We start from the raw sequence: 23,028 nt of genomic DNA on the forward strand, positions 1-23,028 counted from the left end.
TGTGGCTGCTGTGACCGCCTTGTAGGGCTGGCCCCTCAGGGCACCTCTTTGTCCTTCCAGTGCTCTTAAAAGCTGCGGGAGGCATGTTTCCTGGCTCCCCGACCTTCAGGCTGGTTTTCTTCCTTTGGTTCTCGCTAATATTGCTATGTTGCTGTTTCTCTCTCTTCTGTTTAATCTAGTCTATATAATGAAATAATTGATATAATGAAATGATTTCCTCATAGCTCTAGTTTCTGTCCAGAGGGAGAATGGGCATGGAGAATCCTGCCTTCCTCTTAACAGTGGGTAGACTGGTGGCATCACTGACCATTGCTATGCCTCAAGGGCTCCTTGATGCCCTCCAAGTTCCGGTACCTAGATCAAGGCCTGGTGGCTTTTTCCTTCCTCCTCTGCACTCTTTCCAAAGGCTTTCTTCTGCCAACCTGGGGCTTGGCTGAGTGGATCCAGCTGGCTTCCCCATCTCCCTCTGCCAGCAGAGAGATCTGTCCCTGATCAGATCTCTGAGTGTCTTTTTGTTCTCCTGGGTGGACTTCTGTGACATCCTTTCTCTGACACATTTATCTTATCCCCTAGAGATCAATTCCTTGGTGTAAATGTTTTATTCTTATAAAGTTGCTTTTAAAAAAGTTAATTCTGACTAAGCATGCTGCATACTGTCAATGGATATGATTTCAGATAGTAAAAGTGTTTGCCTCTGCCTTCTAGGCACTGGGATTAAAGGCGTGTGCTACCATACACAACAACTCTCTTCCTTTTTTTTGTTTTTTACTTTAAGAACTTCAACTTTTAGTCTGCATATATTTTTAACACACTTTAAACCATTCAGAAATTTTCTCTGTCTTTGAATCTCTCTTTACTGTATATCTCTCTTTTTCTGACCACATGAATCTTTAATTTACCAAGCAATCTCAGTAGGACTAAAGGCATGGCTTTGCCAGCTAGATTCAGTCCATTCGTTAGCTTTCCAGCCTCATGGCGGATATACAGGCTGTAGCCATGTTTACTGCAACAACTGTATGGCATTTCAAGGTCCCTGCCAGCAAGTGAGCTACAACAGACAACACTCAAGTCCTCTCTCGGTAGCTGGCCCTCCTGCCTCAAACAGTCAGAGTTTGCCCTGGCAGGATGGCCCAGAAAGCCGGCATTTTTAAACGGCGCAGCTTTTTTCCTGCTATGGCTGAAAACCGAAAAGCATGCGTTCAGCTTTTCGTCAACACCGTTTAAGTGTTTCGTGGCAGGACCTCTTAATGAGCTGCAGGCTTTGCAGCTAAAGCTGAGTCAGGAAGCTTCTCTTAGAAGAAAGTGCATGCTTGCCTCTAACAAGCAGAGCAGACCCGAGAAATTGTCACTATCAAGAAAACATGCTTTACTCTTTCCCAAGCTTTTTCAGGCTTTCTGTGGATTCAGTTGTCCATGTGGGCGCCATATGTAGTAATAAGAGGCGGCGGGGCTTTGTCCCCAGCACCCCAGCCGCCCGCACGGCTAGCTTATGCCCGAAATAACAACACACAAACTGTATTCATTTAAACACTGCCTGATCCATTCTCTTCTAGGCTAATTCTCACATATTAATTTAGCCCATTTCTAATCATCTGTGTATGGCACCCCAAGGTGCGCTTACCAGGAAGATTCTAGCCTATGTCCATCCTGGGTCGGAGCTTCATCCCGGGAGCGGGGCATGGCGTCTCTCTCAGGCATCTGCTCCCGAGAGGAGAACTGTCGAGACTGAGCTCACTTCCTCTTCCTCAGGCGTCTGCTCCAGAGAGGAGAGCTGTCGAGACTGAGCTCACTTCCTCTTCCTCCCAGCGTTCTGTTCTGTTTACTCCTCCCACCTATCCTCTAACCAATAAAATGGGCCAAGGCAGTTCCTTTATTAGCCAATGACCTTCCTCCATCACATTGAAGTAAACTAAACTAGGTACCACTTGTTAGTTTTTTGTTATAGTAAGAAGCAACTAAAAATATCTCTAATCTTTGAATAGTTTCATTCAGCTCACCAGGAACAAAAAGAAAAAACATTTATTAGTCGTCCTCAGTTTGGGCCTCCTCTTGACCTCCAGCTTGGCCAGCTTCTCAGAGACAAACTGATAAATGTCAGCTTTTCATGGGGCGGGGTCCGGAAAACAACCCCGCCTCCCTCTGCTCTAGACTTCTTCTAGAACGGGAAGAAGGGACAGGTTCCTAGCATCTTTTTCTGGAACAACCAGAAGCTTTTACAGTTAGATCTGTAGCCAGGAAGCCTCACAGGTGTATGGCAGGGACAGGATCACTGGATCATCACTGGAGCTGAAGTTCATAACTGGGAAGTTCACAGCCAGCTTCAACTGTGTGTTTCCAGGGACCTGATGGACGATAGCCCTGTTTCTCTGGCTGGCCAATGTTCTGTGTTGAGAATGAGAGTTGCCTGGTCTTAGCCTCTCACCCATCAGCAGGTCTACTGTAAAGAACACGGGAGCTGGCAGGGTTCGCCATTTTGAATTACACCACATTGATATCCTTTGGTCTATGCTTGTTCTAAGTGGCGTGCTGCAGACACACCGTGCGTTTCAGTGGGTGGGGTCTGCCGGATGGATGCCAGTCACAGGAAGAAAATGTTGAAATGGGTGAGTTCAAGGAGACAGTCTTAGAAGCAAATCTATGGCTCATCTCTGCTGGTTTTTGAAGTTCAGTGTTCATTTACCCCTTTAACTCTTTTATAATGCTAAAAGCACCAGCCCGTCCAAAATTTGCCATTGATAAAAGGCAAATATAATGTTCATGTGTGTATATTCGCATTGAGGTTTAAAACGTTTCTTAAAACTATGAGTGACCTTCATCTCCCTCAGTGGTTAAGTGTTTTAAATGAGAAGTAGAAATGAACTCACCAATGTATTTTCGCTGTAATTAACTCCTATTCGCAAAAGGCAGGAAGGTGTTGCTATACAGTGTGTTAATCTTTATGTCAGTGCTTGGGGGCCGTCATAACAAACTGTCACTCACTGAGATAATCAAATCAATGAGCCCTCCCTGCTGTGATCCAGACCTCTAGTGTGAGCCTCTGGGTTAAAATGGAGGCTCAACAAGATCATGCTGCTTTCAGAGACTCAAGGGGGCTCTTTTTTTCCTTTTGTCTGTTCCCCTGGGGAGACTTCTGTGCTTTTGGATCCTGGACTTTTCCAGCTTCAAGGCCCCTGAGTTGCCAACTCCTCCTCTTTCCGCTGTTGGGTGCTGACTCTGCCTTTCCTTTTTGCATCTGATAACACAACCCTCAGAAACACCAGGCTGGTCTCCACATTGTGATCACCATGCCTACAGCATCCTTTTGCCATGTAACCCCATACGCGAAGGTTCTGAGCATAAAGATGTGTGCATCTTTGGGGGTTGTAGGTAAGGAACCCCAGACTACTAACGTGCCCAAGGACTCATCAGATCAAATCAAATCATGCTATTCAAAAGTGTCACAAACAACATTGTATCCATGACTCTTCCACCACCTTTTAACATTGTATCCATGACTCTTCCACCACTTTTAACATTGTATCCATGACTCTTCCACCACTTTTAACATTGTATCCATGACTCTTCCACCACTTTTAACATTGTATCCATGACTCTTCCACCACTTTTAACATTGTATCCATGACTCTTCCACCACTTTTAACATTGTATCCATGACTCTTCCACCACTGACCTTTTAACATTGTATCCATGACTCTTCCACCTTTGACCTGACACTTTTGGAAAGGTCATTGTTAGACATGTGAGATAATGAAGGCTGGGGGCTACCATTTTATAGAAACTGGACTTCTCCATTGTTTCAGATGCAACACATCCATCCACAGAATGTGTTCCGTCTGAAGAGTGCCAGCTAGGTCCTGGAGCTAATCTGACTGGCATAGACTCTTGAAGGCTGCAGTTTTCTCAGGAAAGAGATGCACAGCAGCTGCCTCCCTCTCTTGGGTTCTGGGAGCTTGAGTGCAGGAAGCTACATGTGAAAATAACAATGAGCAAACAAACAAAAAAACCACTGCCGAGAAAGAGTCTTAACTGCACAAGAGAACAGGGAACGGAGCATTCCCACCCCAAATCAATACTTTATCCACAGCCCAGGGCAGGTCACTGTAACCTCTGACTGTTTACCTTGTTTGCTTTCTCCCTGCTGTGGTGTTTGTTATGCTTCAACCAGCTGCCTTTTCCCTTCTCATTGAGCCTATGAACATTAAATCATTCCTGTTTGGTTCTTTTTTTTTTTTCATTTTTTATAAACAATTTATATTTAAATGTTGGCAAACTGAATGGTCCAATTTTGCCCTTTGAATGCCTGTGCATTCAAGTTCTTTAGGATGCCTCTCTCTCTCTCTCTCTCTCTCTCTCTCTCTCTCAATTCTATTTTGAGTTTCATAAAAATTGGTGTTTCTTATTATCCCCAACCCATAATTTTCTTTACTGAATTTTTTGTTTAATTTTCTTTTGCCTTAACATTTTATTTTTCAGACACCTCTCATTGAACCTCACGTTCCTCTCCGTCCTGCTAACACCATTACCAAGGTAATGGGACGTAGGTGGGTTGATAAGCCATCCAAGCTCGCTTCTTAAGTACCACTGGAGGTGGTTCCTGTGTCAGAGCGTCAAGTCAAGGCCCCTCAGAGCCACTTCCCAGAACCAATAAATATGCAGCGTGTCTCAGTTCTCAACATAACAGTGACATGTCTCATGAGTGAGCAATGTAAATATGTATGAGTGAGTTGTGTTTTTCTATCCGGACTCTGATTAGAAAGCAGTTTAAGAATTCACCAGGTCTACTCCCTTCCGTAAACTCTCCTTTCCCCTCTTCTCCTCCCATCTGATTAAAACCCAGGTCCCTTCAGAGAAGATCCTCCGAGCTGGGAAAATCTTACGAATTGCCATTCTCTCTCGAGCACCCCACATGATAAGAGACAGAAAATACCACCTAAAGACGTACAGGTATGTTTGTTCATCCTCACGGCTTGGCCCCTCCAATTCATGTTTTATAAAAGTGGGACAAATAGCCTGTTATAAACCCCGGGGTTCCAGCCTGCACGTATTTTAGCCCCAACACTGCAAGCTGATGTGTGCAGGCATGAACAAAGAGGAGGAGCCCCTGTGTTTTTTGCTAGCATCTTTTGGTGGCCCTACTAAGTTCAGCTAGCACTCACACAGTTCTTACACACCAAGGGTGGCACCATGCCACTTCCCACATGGGATCATGAAGTTTATCTCCACCGCATCCCTTTCAGAAAGGCGTATCTGGGTATGTGTTCATTTCCCAGATGACAAAACTGACCCCGGGCAAAGAGAGCAAATAGTATCCCTTCACTAAGTCCTGTGTCCAGAGAGCACACAAGCAAGTTTTACACCAAGTATGGTTGATCTCTAAATTCAGTGATTTTTTTAAAAAATTTTTTTAATTTAATTTTTAAGTCATAGTGTTACAAGCTCTAAGTATACGGAAGTGAACAAAATATATATAATCATTTATGGAGTTTGTTTTCTAGTGAAGTTTTATTTTAGTAAGCTACTTAACCTGGCAGGGGGCGGGTGTGCACTTGCTGAAGCTGTGGGAGGACACTGGGTGACCTGCTCAGTCTCTGTCCATCTTATTCCTTCGAGGCAGGGTCTCTCACTAGACCTGGAGCTGGGCTGGTAGCCAGAAAGCCCCCAAGATTCCCTGTCTCTTCCTGTCACAGCACCGGAGTGACAGGCATGTGCTTTTTACACTGGCAATTCAAACTCAGGTCCTCACGCTTGTGGGGCAGATGCCCACCGAGCCAGCTCCCCAGAGCTACATTTTCTCCGTCTCTTCCAGAGGCTCAGTCTTGTTCTGCAGCCCTCAGAGCTAATCTGCCTGGACTCTGTGGCTCATGCAGTATAGTTCTAAGGAAAGTCAAGATTTAAAACAAAGCCAAACAAAACTAAAACACGTGTGCTACATGTCCCCAGAGTTAAACCCCATTAGCCCTTTGACTCTTTTGCTTTACATGGACCTTAAAAGCTCACATGACTGAAAAGATCTTTTTCGTTGAATGTTTTAGTTATTTTTCTTTCCCATTAAAATGTGAGTATGCTCGCCCAACTATTGACTCGTGTTGGGGAAATTCCATTAAATAATGTCATGTTTGGTGACCCATCCTGGAAACGGGAAGTCAGAAGCTGATCTCTTCCTGATGCCATCCTGCGGAGACTTAAGTCCCTGACACGGAGGTGTTATGTCTGCTCCACACCCTATGACATAAGTTGATGATCGTTGGTGATGACCAGTGGGCCCCACCGGAAGCCCTGGGCACGGTTTCTTCTGCAGCAGCGGTCTGAGTTCTTGCCCCAGATCCGTGCTGGCAAGCTCCGTCTCCTCCCTCCCGCTCTTTATCTCATTGTGTGTCTGCTTCCTTATCAGAGAGTTGAGGCCCTGCCAGATCCAGTGTCGTCCCAATGACCACGATGCTAGAGTGGATGACAGTCAGTTCTGATTAGGTGTCCTTTAGCGGAAATGATACCCAGGGACTCTGCCATGTGCCCCTGTTGTGCATTCTGGCTCCAAAGTCCCTGTGCCTCTCCTAGAAATTCAATGCTCTGAATCAGCTTTGTCGCTTTTTTTTTTAAAAGAGCAATCATTGAATTAAAAGCCAAATAAAATTTATTTCTATACTTTTATAAGAACTTTTCCACTAATAATCTACCAAATTATAAGAGAAATGTTTGTTTTGTATGTTTAGCTCAGAAGTATTTGGTTACTTCAGAGTGAAGATGTAGGTGTTTCTTCACCCTTTGAAGTTGTGACGGATGAGTAGAGCTGGCCTTCCCAACCGTCCTCCCTGGGTCAGGGTCACTGCATCCCAAGAACTGATAGATTTCTGAGATTCTAGAATATTGGAACTGGAGAAGGCCTGCAAGGCCATCACTTGTTCTTCCCTTACCGTACAGAGAAGGAAACAGAACCAGAGAGATGGCCAAAGTCACATAGTTAATGAGTAGAAAACTCGATAACTCCACCACTTCAAGATTTTTCCCAGTGGCCCGGGACAAGGAATCTGCTTCAGTTTATGCTAGAGTTCTTCAGGTTTGGCCCTGTCTCTGCTCATCCCCAGAGGCGGTCCCATTCTTGGCCTGCCAAGCGAGGCCACCAATGAGTCAGGCCCAGCTGCAGGCCGCCATCTGCTCTGGGCCTCCCTGCCCTATTCCACTGTCCCTTGAGATCTGTCCCTGGGATTTCAGGACTGCACTTTCCTCCTGTACACATGAGTAACACCTGCCCTGTTTTCACCTCCCTCAGAGTTTCCTAATACATAAGTGTCTAACTGTGTATCTCCTAACTAACACTCATAGCCTGTCTGCCCACACCAGGGGACAGCTTTGGGACTAACACATGGCTGTACAGGGAGCATCTGGTGTTGTTAGGTGGCAGATTCTGTGGCCACGGTAATGCTCATGACACAGAACCTTTTCGGAAAGATTTGCATTGCTAATTGCTTCTTTCTCCCAGCAGCCCTCACCCTGAGCTGTCCCAGGGCCAGCTCACAGTGTTAGACTTAGAAGGGAGGGTAATATTTTCCCTCTAGCAGCCCTTTGAGTAGCTTGGTGCTCTGTCTTCTAGTGTTCTTTTATTTACACGACCCTGCTTAGATGGCTGCTGCAAGAGCCTAAGGCTATAACCCTAAAACAAACAAAAAAAAAAAAAAACAAAAACAAAACAAAAAAAAACCCAACACTTTCTTTTCCTTGATACCGCTTATGGTACCACAGTTTTCGGAAGGTTCTCCTCTTGAAGGCTATCTCCCACTCTCTCCGCAAAGGGGTGTGACTTTTCCATCCTCTGTCTCAACCATCCCCTTTAGACAATGCTGTGTCGGGACTGAACTGGTAGACTGGATGGTACAGCAAACGTCCTGTGTTCACTCCCGGACTCAAGCTGTTGGCATGTGGCAGGTCTTGCTGGAAGACGGCGTCCTCAACCACGGTAAGATGGGCCCCAGGCTCTGCAAAACTCTCAAGTCATGTGAAGTGTATTGCCCTGGGTAAGCTACTGCTGCATTCTCAGAGGGGCAAGAGAGAATGATGATCTCCTTAAGGAACCACCACGCTAGCATCTTCATTTAGCGATACAAATGCGGCGAGCGGATGCTATTGATTGCCGCGTTCCACCACTGTACCTTCCTAACTTCCGAGACCGAAGGAAAGGAAAATGAAATTGCAACCAGAGTGCATCAGCTCCAATTATGTTTATTAGTTTGCATTCATGGTTCATTGATGGTGTGATTAGACTCCAAGCATTGCACCGCGGTCCCGAGGCAGGCGCAGGATGAAAGAGCAGTGGAATGTGTGGCCGGGCTGATGACACAAGAGTCATTAATGAATTCAGAAGCTGCCTTTTCACTGCGCCGCTGTCTGGGAAAGCCGATTTGTATCCCCGCCGGATGGCCATGTTTAAAATCAGAGCTGTGCGCTGCAATTGCGGTCTCTAGTAACTGCCGCAGCTCTCGCTGAACAGAAGAGCTCTTCAGGGCCGGGGTGTGACCGCCACTGAACTGCTCACACCACTTGCTTAAGCCCACTTTTCTAAACATGAAAATATTCAAATCAGCCGTTTCATCCGCCAGCATCTGGGAATGTGGGAGAAAGAATTTTGTTCGAGTTTCCTCAGACGTCCATTGCGCATGTGCGTACCAATCACCTGGGGCTCTCGCTCAAAGCAGATTCCAACTTTGCAGGTCTGGGATGGGTTCTAAGCACCTTGTGCTGCAATAATGCCCATGTGTTGCTGCCATCCCTATTTCAGGGATCCGCCAGGGTCTACCACTGTTCTTTGTCTTTTATCTTGACGGTCCGTGCTATAGACGGACTAAGTGATTTCTAGACATTTAGATGAGGGGTTCTAGCCCAGCCCACCTTCTTTTCTAACAAAGACCTAAATCTTATTGATCACTTAGTTAGGATGTGTGAGTTCCTGGGTCTGAGTTCCCCAGCTTTGCCAAAAGAAAGTGAGGGAATGGCTTTCTGGAAACCGAAACTGGAGAAAAATGACCACCAATTCCTTCGAGGGATCTATGGCCTGGAAGCTTGGTCTGCTCGGCTTTGTTCAGATCTTTGTGTTCTTGTAAACCTTTTTTTCCCCCTCCTAGTGGGAAGAAAACTGTGTCTTAACGGGTACATTGAGCAATAAAAGCCTAAGTTCTGACCTCCCAAAGGAATGCCTCTTGTAAGACCGCACTCCCAAAGTCAGTCCGCAAGCAAGCTCTGACAGTGAGCTTACCAGTTTGGGACATACGCCCCACACTGTAGAAAATGCCACCAAGGCATTGCTCGCTCATTCTAAAAAAGCTGGTGGGTGCCCACAGGAGGCTCAGAGAGGCAGAATCGGGCGGGTCCAGGAGGCTGTGGCTCAGATGACTGTAGACGGACGTCTGGTCTTCTAGCTGCCCCGCCTGAGTGAGGTGGAGTTCGAAGGACTCAGGCTCCCAACTGAGCCGCTGCATGGCTGTCCTGCAGGACTCCAGCCCTGTACTCCTGCCAGCGAGCCGTGGGTCATAGCTTCAAGCCTCAGCTGACCCTGGCCTCTATGCTTCCCACAGTGGACCAGGAGCGCCATTTCCAAGACAAATATTTATTTTATCGATTTCTGGATGACGAGCACGAGGATGCCCCTTTGCCTACTGAGGAGGAGAAGAAGGAGTGTGATGAGGAGCTCCAGGACACCATGCTGCTGCTGTCTCAGATGGGCCCCGATGCCCACATGAGGATGATCCTGCGCAAACCGTAAGTGGGAGCTCGCGGCTCGCCTGGTGGTCCCAGGCTGCCGCACGCACATCCAGGGAGGGGTGCAGGCTGGTGGCAGAAGTCCTGGCCATCCCTCACGTCAGAGGAGGGATGACTAAGGGGGTGATACCACAGTGGCATTTGTCATTGTTTTATTAAACTTCAATCCCCTCCCCAAACTCCACTGTCCACTCATGTGAGTTTAGCAGGTGACTCAGGATATCAAACCAGAGCGCCCATACTAATGGCCTTTGCCAATGGCAAGCAGAAACTGTTCTGCTTCTATGCCAGACTGAGGCAGCCCCATTCTTCATAGTTCTAGAGGGCAAGTACCCCAGAAGCAAGGCTCCCAAGCCCGTGTTACGTTCTTTCATTCATTAAATCATTCATTTCTTCTTTTGGTAAAACTCCTTCATGGCCGCCATTCAGTCAGTGAGGCAGCTGGAAGCCCCCTTGTCTGCCACAGCTGGCCACAGCTGGCCACAAGCTGACAACCTTGAGGTATTTAATTAGGTCAAAGAAGAAAAGTGTGAAGCTCCTGTTCGACCCCAGGCATTCTGTTATTGCTCCATGGCCTGCAAAGCACATGGCCGCTCCCAGTCTTTCTCAGGGAAACCTTTGCAGTCAAGGTGGCTTGGCACTAGATTGGGAAACCCCACACACAGGCTGCTGCTTCATGCTGGAAACGAAGCCCCCTCCACCGTACAGCCAGTGCCAGGCGGTTATGGATGCCAACCCTGAGCCACTAGCTCTGCCGACCTTCCTTTATGCTCGGGTCTCTGCAAGAACATTCGATTTTACATCTGCTATGTCCACTGGGCACTTTCCAAGTGAGAGCTGCCCCTCAGACGGACTTCCCCAGCAACTGCCCCTTGGACCAGTTCACAGTGGCCTCTGAGGGCAGCTTTATCTCCTTTCCCCAGGACACTTTCGCTTTCGCTGGCCCATACTCCAGGCCGCATGGGCTTTTCAACACATGTCATTTTTGTCACACCGTGTCCCCTTTGTCCAAATCTTCTACACAGAGCATTTCAAAGGCCTTTCCCCTCATCCCAGCTGGTACTGTCATCCTTAACTCTAGAACCATGGTTTTCAGCTCTTTCAGCCTCAATCCCCTTCTTTCAAACAGAAATTGAATAGAAGGATCCAAAATATCAAATAGAAAAGCCAAAGCTGCACCGACCTAAGCAGGAGTGGGGTCCAAGGAAGCTGCCCAGCCAATTTGTGCTCTGTCTGCCCTGCAGGATCATGGGGAGGATGGCTGAGGGCACAAGAATTCCCCGGGGCTGTGGAAATCAAATAAATAATGGCCTCAGAAACCACATTTTCTTTCCAGGCAAACTGTTTCCCTTCCTCCTGACCAGTTCACTCACCATCTGTCCTTCTTCATCTCTCCTGGCTTCATCTCTCTCTTTTTTTTCTGTTTTCCTTGCTGTCACGTTCATTCAAGCCACCATCATTCTGAGGTTCGGAGTCCGGCTGAGGCATCCCCTAAATGCGTGGGGATGTTTGGGTTGTCAGAACACGAGTGGACACACAGGCTGTGGGCATCCGTTGGACGGCGGTGAAGACTCTAGGGGATACTAAAGGCATCCAATGTCAAGGATCCCTGCCGCGTTTGCCCTGCACATTTGCTTTCTCGCTGCCGAGAAGCAGCCAGACACTGGGAGTCTGTGAAAGGCAATCACACAGTGCCAGTTTTCTTCATTAACCCCTTGTTCGCCAGCACTTCTTGACCACCTAACTTGTTCTGAATGCTCTGGAGTTGAGTTAAGCAGGAACATGAGGGTGTGCCTTCTTTCTGGAGCTCTGTGTGAGCAGAAGATAGCTCGAGACCCATGAGCAGGGATGCAATCAGGGCTGTACGACATCCTATAATGGACAAGGGAGTGTGTGTTAGCATTCTATACTGTGGGGGAGGGTTTCCCTAGTGTGAAATAGTCAGGCTATGTACCTGTCTTAGATGAGGTTTCTATTGCTGTGAAGAGATACAATGATCACAACAACTCTTATAAAGGAAAACATTTAATTGGGGTGTCTTATAGTTCAGAGGTTTAGTCCATTATCATCGTGGTGGGATGTGGCAGCATACAGGTAGATATGGTTCTGGAGAGGGAACTGAGATCCTTCTACATCTTGATCCACAGGCAGCAGGAAACGAATGGTGTCACCGGGTGTAGCTTGAACATAGGAGACCTCAAAGCCTGCCCCCACAATTAGACACTCCCTCTAACAAGGCCATGCTGACTCCAACAAAGCCACACCTCCTAATGGTGCCACTCCCTGTCAGGGCCATTTTCTTTCAAACCACCACAGTCCCCAACAAGGAAGCCATCAATAAACATTTTTGAATGACTGAGTGAGTTCAGAGCCCCTGCCAAGCCTCCCTCTCAGCTCTTTCTTGCCGTTGAATTCACTAAGACTTCAAGCGCTTACCAAGTGGATTAAAATGTAGAAAGAGTAACTGCTCCTTTGAGGAGTCTGTAAGCCAATGAGAGAAGCAGTCCCAAGTCAGAGTCAAATGGGACAGACATTTATTGAGTATGTGCTGTATGCTCGAGACTTCTGGCCTAGGTTTCATGAGTCATCCCTAGAAATAGGGTCCACCGGTCTAGCACATGTAAGTGAAGCTATGAGTTCACTTCCCAGCGCCCCCAAGGAGAGATGGTGCTGTTCCCATTTTCGTCCACAATCCAGTGAATTGCATGAACCCCAGATACTCAAGTCTTCAAGAAACATTGATTCCCCAAACTCTGGCTATTGAACTGTTTGCACTTGGTGTTGTGGCACAGGCCTTGGGTCTGAGCACTCGAGAGGCTTAGGTAGGAAGATTTGGAGCTGGAGGCTATCTTGGGCAATGTAGCAAATTTCAGACCAGTTTGGATTACATACGGGGATTCTGTCTCAAAAAAAAAAAAGCAATCACTGATAGTCCAAGACGTATGACTTGGGATTTTCTTCGCATCTTCCCAGCATTTTTTTTTTCTTAATTTGACAATCATTGGGATTGGACCGGCGATGCTTCTTTAGGCGTATGTACTTTCTTCCTATTTGAATGACAGCTCTTAAGGATGGGAAAGTGACAAATAAGGAATCTAATTCTGAGAGAGATAGACACTCAAGTTCTAACCACACACATACACACACTCCCCCCTCTGTTTGTTGGTTAGTTATTTTTCAATTTTCTAGTAATCATTGGTAATCTCACTTGATTCTATATAAGAGGAAAGAAAAGAAGCCAGTTTGATCAAAAATCACCCACACCCGGTCTGTTCTTGAAGGGACCGACGAAGCACTTTGCTCTTGGAGACTGAGGCCACCTCTGTGGGTCCTGGGGCAGTTGGCTCCTTATGGTGCACACCGCCAAGTAACTGAGAACCGCGGAGCCACGGCATGTGTTGGCTGTATGTCAGTGGGGCCAAGACCCCCAGTTTTTGAACTCAGCACAGCTGCACTTGTGATAGTCGCCACTGCCAGAGAGGTTGCAGAACTCTGATAATTACTGGGGAAGAAATAACACAATATTCTTTGATGAGAAGATTACTTTGAGAATTTGATTGTATAATGAAGATGTTGCTTTGAAAGGTACTTCCCATTGTTCTGAGGCTGAGACTCGCTAGCTTAAAAAAAAAAAGTGTCACTTGTTTTGACAGGCTACTTAGAAAAATTCTCTGTTTATTACATTAACTGCAGCATTTCAACTGTCAAACTATGAAAGAATGTTCCGCAGTTTAAAAAACAGAATAGAGCTTCAGGGGGAATTTTTTTTTTTTTTGGCACACTCTTGTTGCTATTGGTATTGAAAGGAAAAAAAAAAAACATACATTCTGAATGTGAAATTAGCTTTTTATGTGGTGGCAGACAGAGTGGCTCACAATGCCCATCGTGGTTGCGCAGGTGTGGACCCGCGTGGCATTTGGGGGCAAATGCTGCAGAACGGTGACAAGCTGACAGTGCTGTTGTTGTAGCTTTGAGACAGGGCCATCAAACACAAACGAACTCTCAGAGCTTATTGTTTTGACTTCGCTTTGTTTATAAGCCTGAATGCAGGAGGTTACTCTGCGCACACAGATACAGCAGAGTGCTTCCTCGCGGATGTGGGCATTTGGGTACAATTGAAGCAGGCACTTTGGATAGGAAGCCATGGGCCAAAAGATACAGAGATGGCCAGGTGGATACCATACTGTAAAAGGTGGAGCCACCTGGAAACAAAGGCTTCACGGATGCAGGATTCTCCTGCCGTCAAGCCTTCCTGCTCCCTCCATGAAGAGAGAGACACTGTGTCCCACTCTTTACAGGGGTCTCACGGAGGCCTGCCATGGGAGAGAAATGAAGATTGTATTTCTCAAATCTCATTCGAGTTATGCCCTCCTGAAACTTCCTAAAAAAGAAATCCACTAAGCCTGGAAAGAGCGGGGGTAGGGAGGACAGCACAGGAAAATTAGATTGCCATATCGAAAGTTGTTAGCATCTTCTGCTGTCTTCCAAATGGGCCTGAAACTCATAAACTGCAATTCGCTTATTTTATGTGATCAGTGAAAGGTTTTAGGCATCTGAGTCTGGAAAGCAAATGAGCACTGGGAAGAGGCAAAGGCTGTCCACCCGTGCCAATTGGTGGCTCTAATGCCCAACAGCCCTGCCGACGGGATGCTCTATACAGTTGTTAGGGGGACATCGGGGGGCTGTGTGCTTTTTCTTAATTAGCAAAACTTGTCTTTTAAAATATTTATTATTATTATTATTATTATATTATTGGTGGTGGTAGTGGTGGTGTGTGTGTGTGTCAGGTGTCTACAAAGGCCAGAAGAGGGTATTGGATTCCCTGTGGGTTGCCTGTTGTGAGCACTGGGAACCGAACTGAGGTCTTCTTGAACAGTAGGAAGCCCTCTTAACCACCGAGCCATCTCTCTATCCCCACTTGTCTTAACTGGATCTTTCTTTGTCCAGACTGTTTCTGAGGATATGAGGATATTTTAGATCTCAGATTCTCCAGCTAAAAGTCATTGGTGGTTTTCACTTCTGGGGAGGATGTACTCTCCGGGAGAATGTTCACCATCGGGCCATTCATCTCCACATGGTGCTCAGAGGAGAGAGGAAGCCTGAGCCCAGGAGCCGAAGCTGTGAAACAGGATGCACTGTGGGCCCTTCCCATATTGAACCCTTCGGTGCTCAGCGTACAGCCTCTCTTCTCATTGCAAAGGTCGCTGTGACCTTATTGAAAGCTTAGAGAGTGGACCTGCGTAAGTGATTCCACTAAATGGGTCATTTCTGGAGTTTAGAATTACATCTCTGTAGAATAGCAGTGTGCTATGTTCTGTTCATGCCTGCATACCCAAGAAAGTGCACTGAAGTGTGTGTGTGTGTGTGTGTGTGTGTGTGTGTGTGTGTGTGTTCAGGTACCTGCAGAGGCCAGAGAAGATATTGGATTCTCTGTGGGTTGCCTGATGTGGTACTGGAAACTGAACTGGAACTGGTCTAGGGCAGCAGTACTATAGCTAAACACTTATATATTTGGGTTCCTGGTAAGATTAGCTCAAGTTTTTAATCACTTCCTATTGTTCAAGCTGATCTCTTCGTTGTAGAAAATCTGGAAACTACCAGGAGTTTCAAAAGAATCCATAGAACCTCCCAGATATAAAATTGTGATTAGTATTTTGGGAGCTAGCTATCTGGTGATTTTCAAGCCTTTCTTCTCCTCCTCCTCCTCCTTCTTCTTCCTTTTGCCCTCCTCCTCCTCCTCCTTGTCCTTCTTCTCTTCCTCCTCCTCTTTCTTCTTCTACAATTAATGATATGAGGGTCTTTAGGACTGATATGAGGGTTTTATGGTATGAAATGTACTATCTGACCTCTGAATGTCCCCACGTGCATTCATTTTGTGGTGGGTACCTATGTGGGTTGATTCTCTGCTTCTTAGGAGCAGTAAAGGCTATTATTGCCTTGGTGCTCTTCCTCTCAGAACAGAGAAGGAGCTTCCAGCCAGGTAGGGGCACAGCATAGGGGTGGGCCAGAAACCTGCTCGGAAAATAAAGAGCTGCTGGATGTTTAAGGAGTTCCCGGACCAGGTGCAGAGTTAAGGTAGTCAGATGAAGGAAGGCCAGTTATGCCATCATTGGACATTAGAAGGAATTTGCAGTCCTTTTAGAGAACCATGGAAGAGCATAAACGGACAGTGTGAATGGTCAGCTATGCACTGTATTGACTTCTCTGAAGTTGACAACTATAGTAACTGTAGAGAATGGACTAGATGGGCCAAGACTGAGAGCAGCTAGATGTTTGTATGAGATTAAAATTAATGGTTTTTGGAGAACTTAATGATACCATTTGAAATACATGCATGCAATCCAAGAGCCTGCTAAATAACTTGTCAGTAATATGGAGCATGAGAGCCAGGATTCTATTCTCACAAATCTGCCACCACGCATCCAACATCTCTTGGGTGCAAATCTCAAAGATTTAATAATGCCTGCTAAGCCTCTCCCTCCTTTCCAAGGGCTTGTAAATGGAAATACAAATGCAATTACACTTAGTGATAGGCAGCATGTATTAAGAGCCTGTGTGCTAGGCACTGGGCTAAATACTTCTTTAATTCCGTTCTCTCAACCAACAGAGGGGTAGTTAATGCACGTACTTCCCACCTTATAGATTGGGAGCCAGAAGCTTAGGCAAACGCTGTTGCCTGTGGTTATCCAGACCATGGTAGACTACGAATTTGATCCAGATGTCTAACTCTGGTGCTGCCATGGTCCTAAAGGGTCTCAGAATGGCTTTGTAGGTTATGTCTTGGGCATTGGTGAAGAACGACATCATGGAAATTGGATTTTAAAGTAGTTATTACAAGATTACCTCATCTCATTAAATCATTCCTCTATAAATCTGAAATACCAGCATAACTCATTCAATAAATTATTACCCTGTAGAATAGAATGTAAGTGTACCGTCTGCTGTAGAGAGAGTGTTCTGCTTTGAGAGAGGTCCTGATGATTCTTCTGTCCATAAAGGGTTATTATAATAATGGATATTATTCTTTCCTCATAGGCTTCAGGAGCCTCTTATGTGTATCTGGTGCACTGAGTTCTGCTCTGTGTTGTCAGTAGCAGAGTCCACATGGTTGTGTAGTTGTGACATTGTCAAAACTTGATGCCACAGAAATGAAGGGACTTATGATTCATATTTCCAGATTAAATATAGGATGCCCAACTAAATTTAGATTTCAGATAAACAATGCTTTCTTAAAATTATATGTGCTTCATGCATTTATTTTTTGAGGCAGAGTTTCACTTTGTAAAGCAGGATGGCTTCAAACTTACAGATGCCTGCTGGCCTCTGTCTCTGGAGTGCTGGGACTAACAGGGTCCACAACCATGCCTGGCTCTCATGCATATTGCTAAAACTGGTCCCTGACTTGGAATTATTAATAGGCTTGTCTTTACAGATGTCTAGGAGAGGTACTGGAAAACAAACCACAACTGAAAGGAACCACTTTACTCCCTCAGCACCACACACAAGATGTAGTGACTCACATTTGAATAACACTGGGTATTTTACATGGTGACCTCACATCCTTCATCCCTTTGAAGCATTAAATAATTCTACAAACTCTACATGGCTAATTATAACTTTCTGTGTTCAGAAGAAGTTGTGCTTAATGGATGTCAAGGGCTTCTCTTGTTTGATTCTTTCCTTCCTACAATGTTGCTTTGGGTTTCTCCTTTCTAGTAGAGTTAATAAATTAGGATAGAATTACAGAAGAAGGAGGAGGAAAAGGAAGAAAGGAAAAAAGGAAGGAAGGAAGGAAGGAAGGAAGGAAGGAAGGAAGGAAGGAGAGGATGAGGATAAGGGGAAAATGGGATAATTCAACTATCCCAGATAAGAACTGACAATTTACTGAGAAAAAAAGTAAAGCTAACAATATGTCCTTGTAGCACATCTGAAAGTTTACATTTTCTATTGTACCCAAAGGCAAAGTGTGAGCTTTCCATCTGAATCCTTCCTAATTTTGGTGTGTCCTCCTTCACTTAATACTTGGGTATTTCAAAGGAAAATACCAGTAGTTGTACTTATTACAAAGTTTAATGTTAGGAGCTGTAGAGATGACTCAGTGGCTACGGGAACTTAAGTGCTCTTATAGAGGACTGTAGTTTAGTTCTTATTCCTTCATGGTGACTCACAACTGCCTGTAATCCCAGTTCCAGAGGTTCTGACAACCTCTTCTGGGTTTCTTGGGCTCTGGGTACTAGGTAGGAACATGGTGCTCATACACACATGTAAGAATTCACCCATACATAGAAGATAAAAACAAACAATTCTTTCGTTTTTTAAATAGTAGAGTGTTCTTGTAAGACATTTTCTGGAAGACTATTAGGCATATTCTATTCCTGAGCTCAACCAAACACCTTGTCCTAAAAGCATTTAGGGTGTAGAGTCTCTGACCTATGGAACTAGGACCCCATGTCTTATGGGATGGCACTCTTTCTTACAAGCAGAAAGTTTTTGCTGTTTGCTGAGAGTTTATATAGGTTTCTAATCTCATAGAGACATGTAAAGCCCGACTACATAGGCTTGCCAGTTAGAACGAAAAATAGCTACTTGCATCTAGCAAACTTCTTGGTGGTTAATTTGAGAGGGTGGCAGCTGGGCAGGGCACTTCCCTGTTAGTCACAGGTAATGCCCCTGACATGCATGAAGAAGGATATTGGGAGGTGGAAAAAGCAAGCAAGCAAACAAACAACAACAGCAACCTGTTTCTCTAGACAAGAGCACAGACCCCTACCACACTTGGAAGAAGTAAGATTTATACACAGTCTCAAGAGCACCTGAAAGTAATGGGAGGCTAAAACATGACGTATACAAGTAGAGTGTCAAGTGGATGGTGGTAAAATCCTCCATCAGAAACAAACGTCCCTCCAGAGGTAAACAAAGCACTTGTTGGAAACTAGAAGCTTAAACATGACTTGTGCTTGTATTTCTATTGTTGACTTTCCACACCAAACTGGGTCTACCAGATAGCAGGTCTACTGGAACCAGTTTATTTGCTTTCTCAGCTGCATATTGTCCTGTTCCCCTAACCCCCAGCCATGCCTATATGCTTCTGGGTAAATGGGTGAATCCCTCATTTTACCCACATCCCGACAGCTGAGGAACTGCCTCTGACCTTGATAAATTCCTTGATAAAGCGGTATTTACCAGCAGCGTCCAATATCACCTGAGCCCGCCCATCCTTTAATGTATAAACTGCTTCTCCCTCCATCCCTGTTTATTATCTTGTCTGTAACTAGACATCACTGCCAGAATGCAGCCCTTGCAGAAACTAGGCCTTTCCCCAGCGGGATGCAGCAAATCCACATCAGTCTGGCACCACGCAGGTTTGTAAAGAAGCAGGAATGCCTGACATCTCTCCCTGTGACATCCAGAGAAGGACAAGTAAAGACCAGGGACATTCACCAGCTGCCACTCAGAATATCCAGAGAGTCAATTCACTTCCCTGGCCTTGTAGGTACCCCTTCTGAAGGTCCATGGGAGTTATCCGCCCCCCCCCCCCCCCCCCCCCGGCACATCCCGTTTCCTTTTCCTCTTAAAAGCCAAATTGCCTTCAGCCCTTGGGACCCTTTCATGGCCGTTTGAACAGGCTGGGGACTAATTTGTAGGATCGCTTCTCCATTTCCTCCTGTCACCCCCATAAAGACCAAAGCACGAAAGGTGCCTAATGCCACTATTCGCTATGAGAGACCAGCTTTTAAAACTATGACTTTGTTCAGAGGTTGTGGTGGGGAAGGTTCAGTGTTAGATGTTCTCAGGTGCTCTTTGAGGGCTTGGGGCAGATCAATGGGAGTACCTCCATCTGAGAGCAAGAGAGGGGAGACGAACCTTCCCAAAGACACTAGATGGCACAGCAGCCTTGAGCTGGTGCCCTTGGGAGCAGCCAGATGCGTTGTGGCTACTCCTATGGCTGGCCGACATTGAGATTCACTCAGGCTAGGAGAGGGATTCACGTTTTGATTTGCTTAGGTGGGTGCAGGTTGACTAGACTGATTTTAGCTCCGTCTGGCTTTCTCCCTAGCATTAACCTCAACTGTCAATCCTAATGACATGTTGAGGCCCCAGAGGGACAGGGTCCTGGCTCTGGGCAAATCTCTTACGAATGTTTTTTTTTTTTTTTTTTTAAATCACTTGTGAATTGTGAATAGACTCGTTTTTAAGAAGTAAGTCTCTTCCTGTCTTGCAACCCTGACTTCTCTTACCTCATTACAGCACTTGCTGTAAACAGGACCAAAGAACTCCTGGCAACCTCCGTCTTTTGCCAAACGGCAGCAGTCAGCCTGGTCTTCTCATTGAACACTTCAGACCACGGAAATGTTTGGTTGTTGTTGTTGTTGCTGCAATGTTTTCCTTTTCTTTTTCCATTCATTTGAAAGCTAGCCCGTGTTTAGACATTGTTTAATTTGGTTTCAAAGGGCCCCCCACGTATTTCACCACAGCACTTGGTCAGTCCCTGTAGAAGGTATTATTCCCATGGGTTGGTTACTGAAGATAGATGGCCAGGGCTGGGGCAGGCTACCACTCGGGTGTCTGTATTCTAGTGGTACCCCACGAGAGCCTTTCCTGAAAGCAGTAAGGTGGACCTCTCTACTAGGTTTCTTCCCAGCAGGCTCTGCTTCACGAGAGCTGTGTGGGGTCAAAGAGGTCATGCCTCTACTTCCCATTTATTGCTAAGATAAAGAGTATTTCTCCAGCCTGAGGCTGTCCAGTCTTTCCCTCTGTTTTAGACAAACATCTAGGAACAACTGTGCTGTCGCAGCTGAAGTCAAGAAGCCCAAACAGTGGGACCTCTCCGCTGCTCCTCCGGCTGAAGAGCTGTAATCCTATTATACCTACCTGTGCTTTCCCCCATGGCTGCCTCTATGGCCGCAGATGCATGGGGCTGACTTAATTGACTTTTAAATCCCCAAGGGTACTCCTTACAAAATCCCCATGAGTAAGTCAAGTGCTAGATTGGGCACTTGCTAAGAGGGCTTGTCTCTTTGGCACCCCTGGGGCCCCAGCTTCTCCTCGGTGTCTTTTGAGGGTCTGCACTTCCCAGGTGACACAGCTAAGCGCTAGACCAGCGTGCCATTGTGTTTTTCAGCGATGATCCTTGGCAGGAAATGAATGTGGTCGGCATCTCCCAAGTCCTGGATTTCGTGTTTGTGCAGTTAGGATTAATAAACAGGTCATCTTCCTTTGAGTCTGGGTAACAAGGACGTAGAATTCTTTTGTTCATGACAAAGCTGCCCTTATGAAGGTCATGTGTGAGTCCTAATGTTTTCTTCCCCAGCTGTCTCCAAGTAGGCCTGACACTTACCTTGTGCGATTATGTGTTTGCAAATTTATTTAATCCAGCTACCCATTCCAGCGTATTTACAGCGCAGTTCGGAACACTCCACAGTTGACTTAAGTCCCCGATCTAAATCACCGGACTAAAGCCATACTCTCCCTGAAGTTTGTTTCACTTTGGTTTGAGGTTTGGGTAGCATGTTGCTGGGTTTTGTTTTCCACGTACACGAATAACTATGGAGGTTCGTTAACACTCACGGCTCTGCGTAAATCTCACATCTCTCTCAAGAAGGAACCATCTCTGGTTTTCCCATGGAAGGTTAAAGGGATGGTGTCGCAGTTACTTTTCTATTGCTGCAATAAAACACCATACCAACACAATTAATAAAAGAAAAGGTCTGTTGGAGCTCACAGTTGCAGAGGGTTAGAGTCCGGGACCGTCATGGTGGGGAGCATGGCGGCAGGCAGGCAGGCAGTGGAGCAGTCGCTGAGAGCTCCCATGTTGAAACAAATCCACAAGACAGAGAAAGCTAACTGGGAATGGCATGGACTTTTAAAACCTCAACCCCACCCCCAGTGACACACCTCTTTCAACAAAGTCACACTTCTTGTTCTACCCACTGGAGACCAGGAGTTCAAATACAGGAGCCTGTGGGGCCACCCTCATTCAGCCCCACAGATGATGAGTGTCACTACACAAGCCTTTTCTCTAACTTCCCAGCCTTCTCAGGATTAATAACCTAGCTACAACTTTCAAGAACATGTTAGTCAGACTTCCTTATATTGCAAGGAACATTAAAAAAAAATTACTGACTAATCTTATCTCTTATCATTAATATTATCAAATGCCCTTAGTGGCTCCAAAATAATTTTAGAGACAAAGAGTGGTTAGGAATTTATTCAAACTTCTTATGCTAAAAATAACCCCTTACTCCACACATCAGAAGTATATTTCTAACTTTATATAGTACTAAGTTTTGGCATTAAAAAAAAAATCAGTAACACAAATCATTAACCCTTTGTGGGCCATGGTAGTCCATAGAACAGAGTTTCAGATATATGGGCGTACTTCCCTTTCCCTCTCTTTGAAATCCCAGGCGCTGTGATTTGCCTTGTTCTCACCGGATGCACATGGCTCCTTAGGGTTGGGTAAGAAATCATTCCGTATTGGAGTCCTCTGGGAGGAATATTGAGCGTAACCTGGAACAATAAGAGCAGCAACGTTACCGTTTCGTTAGGCTAAGATCCTACACCAGAGTTCAGGGAATGTCAATCTATTGTCAAGTTCATCAACCAAGTGTCCCCTTGTTAGAGGCAAGTTTTATCATTGTTGATGAAGGATGTAATAAGAAGCAAAGTTTTATAATTATGTATGAAGTGTCAGGCAAGTTAACCAATGACCATGTAGGGTGATTGTCCCCCTGAGATTGGAAGGGAGAGGAGCCTGGGTACACAGAGCTCCTCCCATATCCTTCCCACTGGTGAGTACATTCACTTCTGGTACCTTGGGGGTTGTTATGGCACAATGTCTCCCTCAGTCAGCATCTTCCCATGTAGAACAAACCCCTGGACATGTTACTGACCACGGGATCCGTTTCCTTATTTGAATCTTGTATAACAGCATGTTTTGTCATTGTCTTTCTTTGTAGACCTGGCCAGAGGACTGTGGATGACCTAGAGATTATCTATGATGAGCTCCTTCATATCAAAGCCTTATCCCATCTTTCTACCACAGTAAGTCTCTCTTAGTCAAGCTGTGACACATGGGCATACATTCAAACACTGTACACACACAAACATAAATAAATAAATAAATTTAAAAAATCACAGACCAACAACAAAACACAGTATCTGAGCCTAAGAAATGACCCAGCATGGGTGTAGGTACAGACCTAAGGTTCGAACTCCATTCCAGTAATCCTCACGGTGGAAGGAGAGAGCAAACTCTCACGCATGTTCACTGTGGCCTGC

General features: G+C 45.7%; 1 protein-coding gene across 3 annotated transcripts in view; it reads left to right on the forward strand.

Annotated features, from left to right (window-relative positions):
• LOC121439272 (rap guanine nucleotide exchange factor 4) overlaps positions 1 to 23,028 on the forward strand; it is a 261,927-nt gene that overhangs the window by 180,614 nt on the left and 58,285 nt on the right. The window contains exons 7-11 of one of the 3 annotated variants that reach the window (XM_041639726.1): positions 4,474 to 4,527; positions 4,838 to 4,944; positions 7,830 to 7,951; positions 9,564 to 9,747; positions 22,707 to 22,791. In XM_041639726.1, the coding sequence (XP_041495660.1) occupies positions 4,474 to 4,527; positions 4,838 to 4,944; positions 7,830 to 7,951; positions 9,564 to 9,747; positions 22,707 to 22,791 (552 nt within the window). Of the gene's footprint in view, positions 1 to 4,473; positions 4,528 to 4,837; positions 4,945 to 7,829; positions 7,952 to 9,563; positions 9,752 to 22,706; positions 22,792 to 23,028 lie in introns of those variants that run through there. The other 2 variants (XM_041639727.1, XM_041639728.1) reach the window with 2 other exon arrangements.

This window comes from Microtus oregoni, unplaced genomic scaffold (assembly GCF_018167655.1).
Source record: "Microtus oregoni isolate MIOR12 unplaced genomic scaffold, Mior012 000060F_ref0000265, whole genome shotgun sequence".
Lineage (NCBI taxonomy): Eukaryota > Metazoa > Chordata > Mammalia > Rodentia > Cricetidae > Microtus > Microtus oregoni.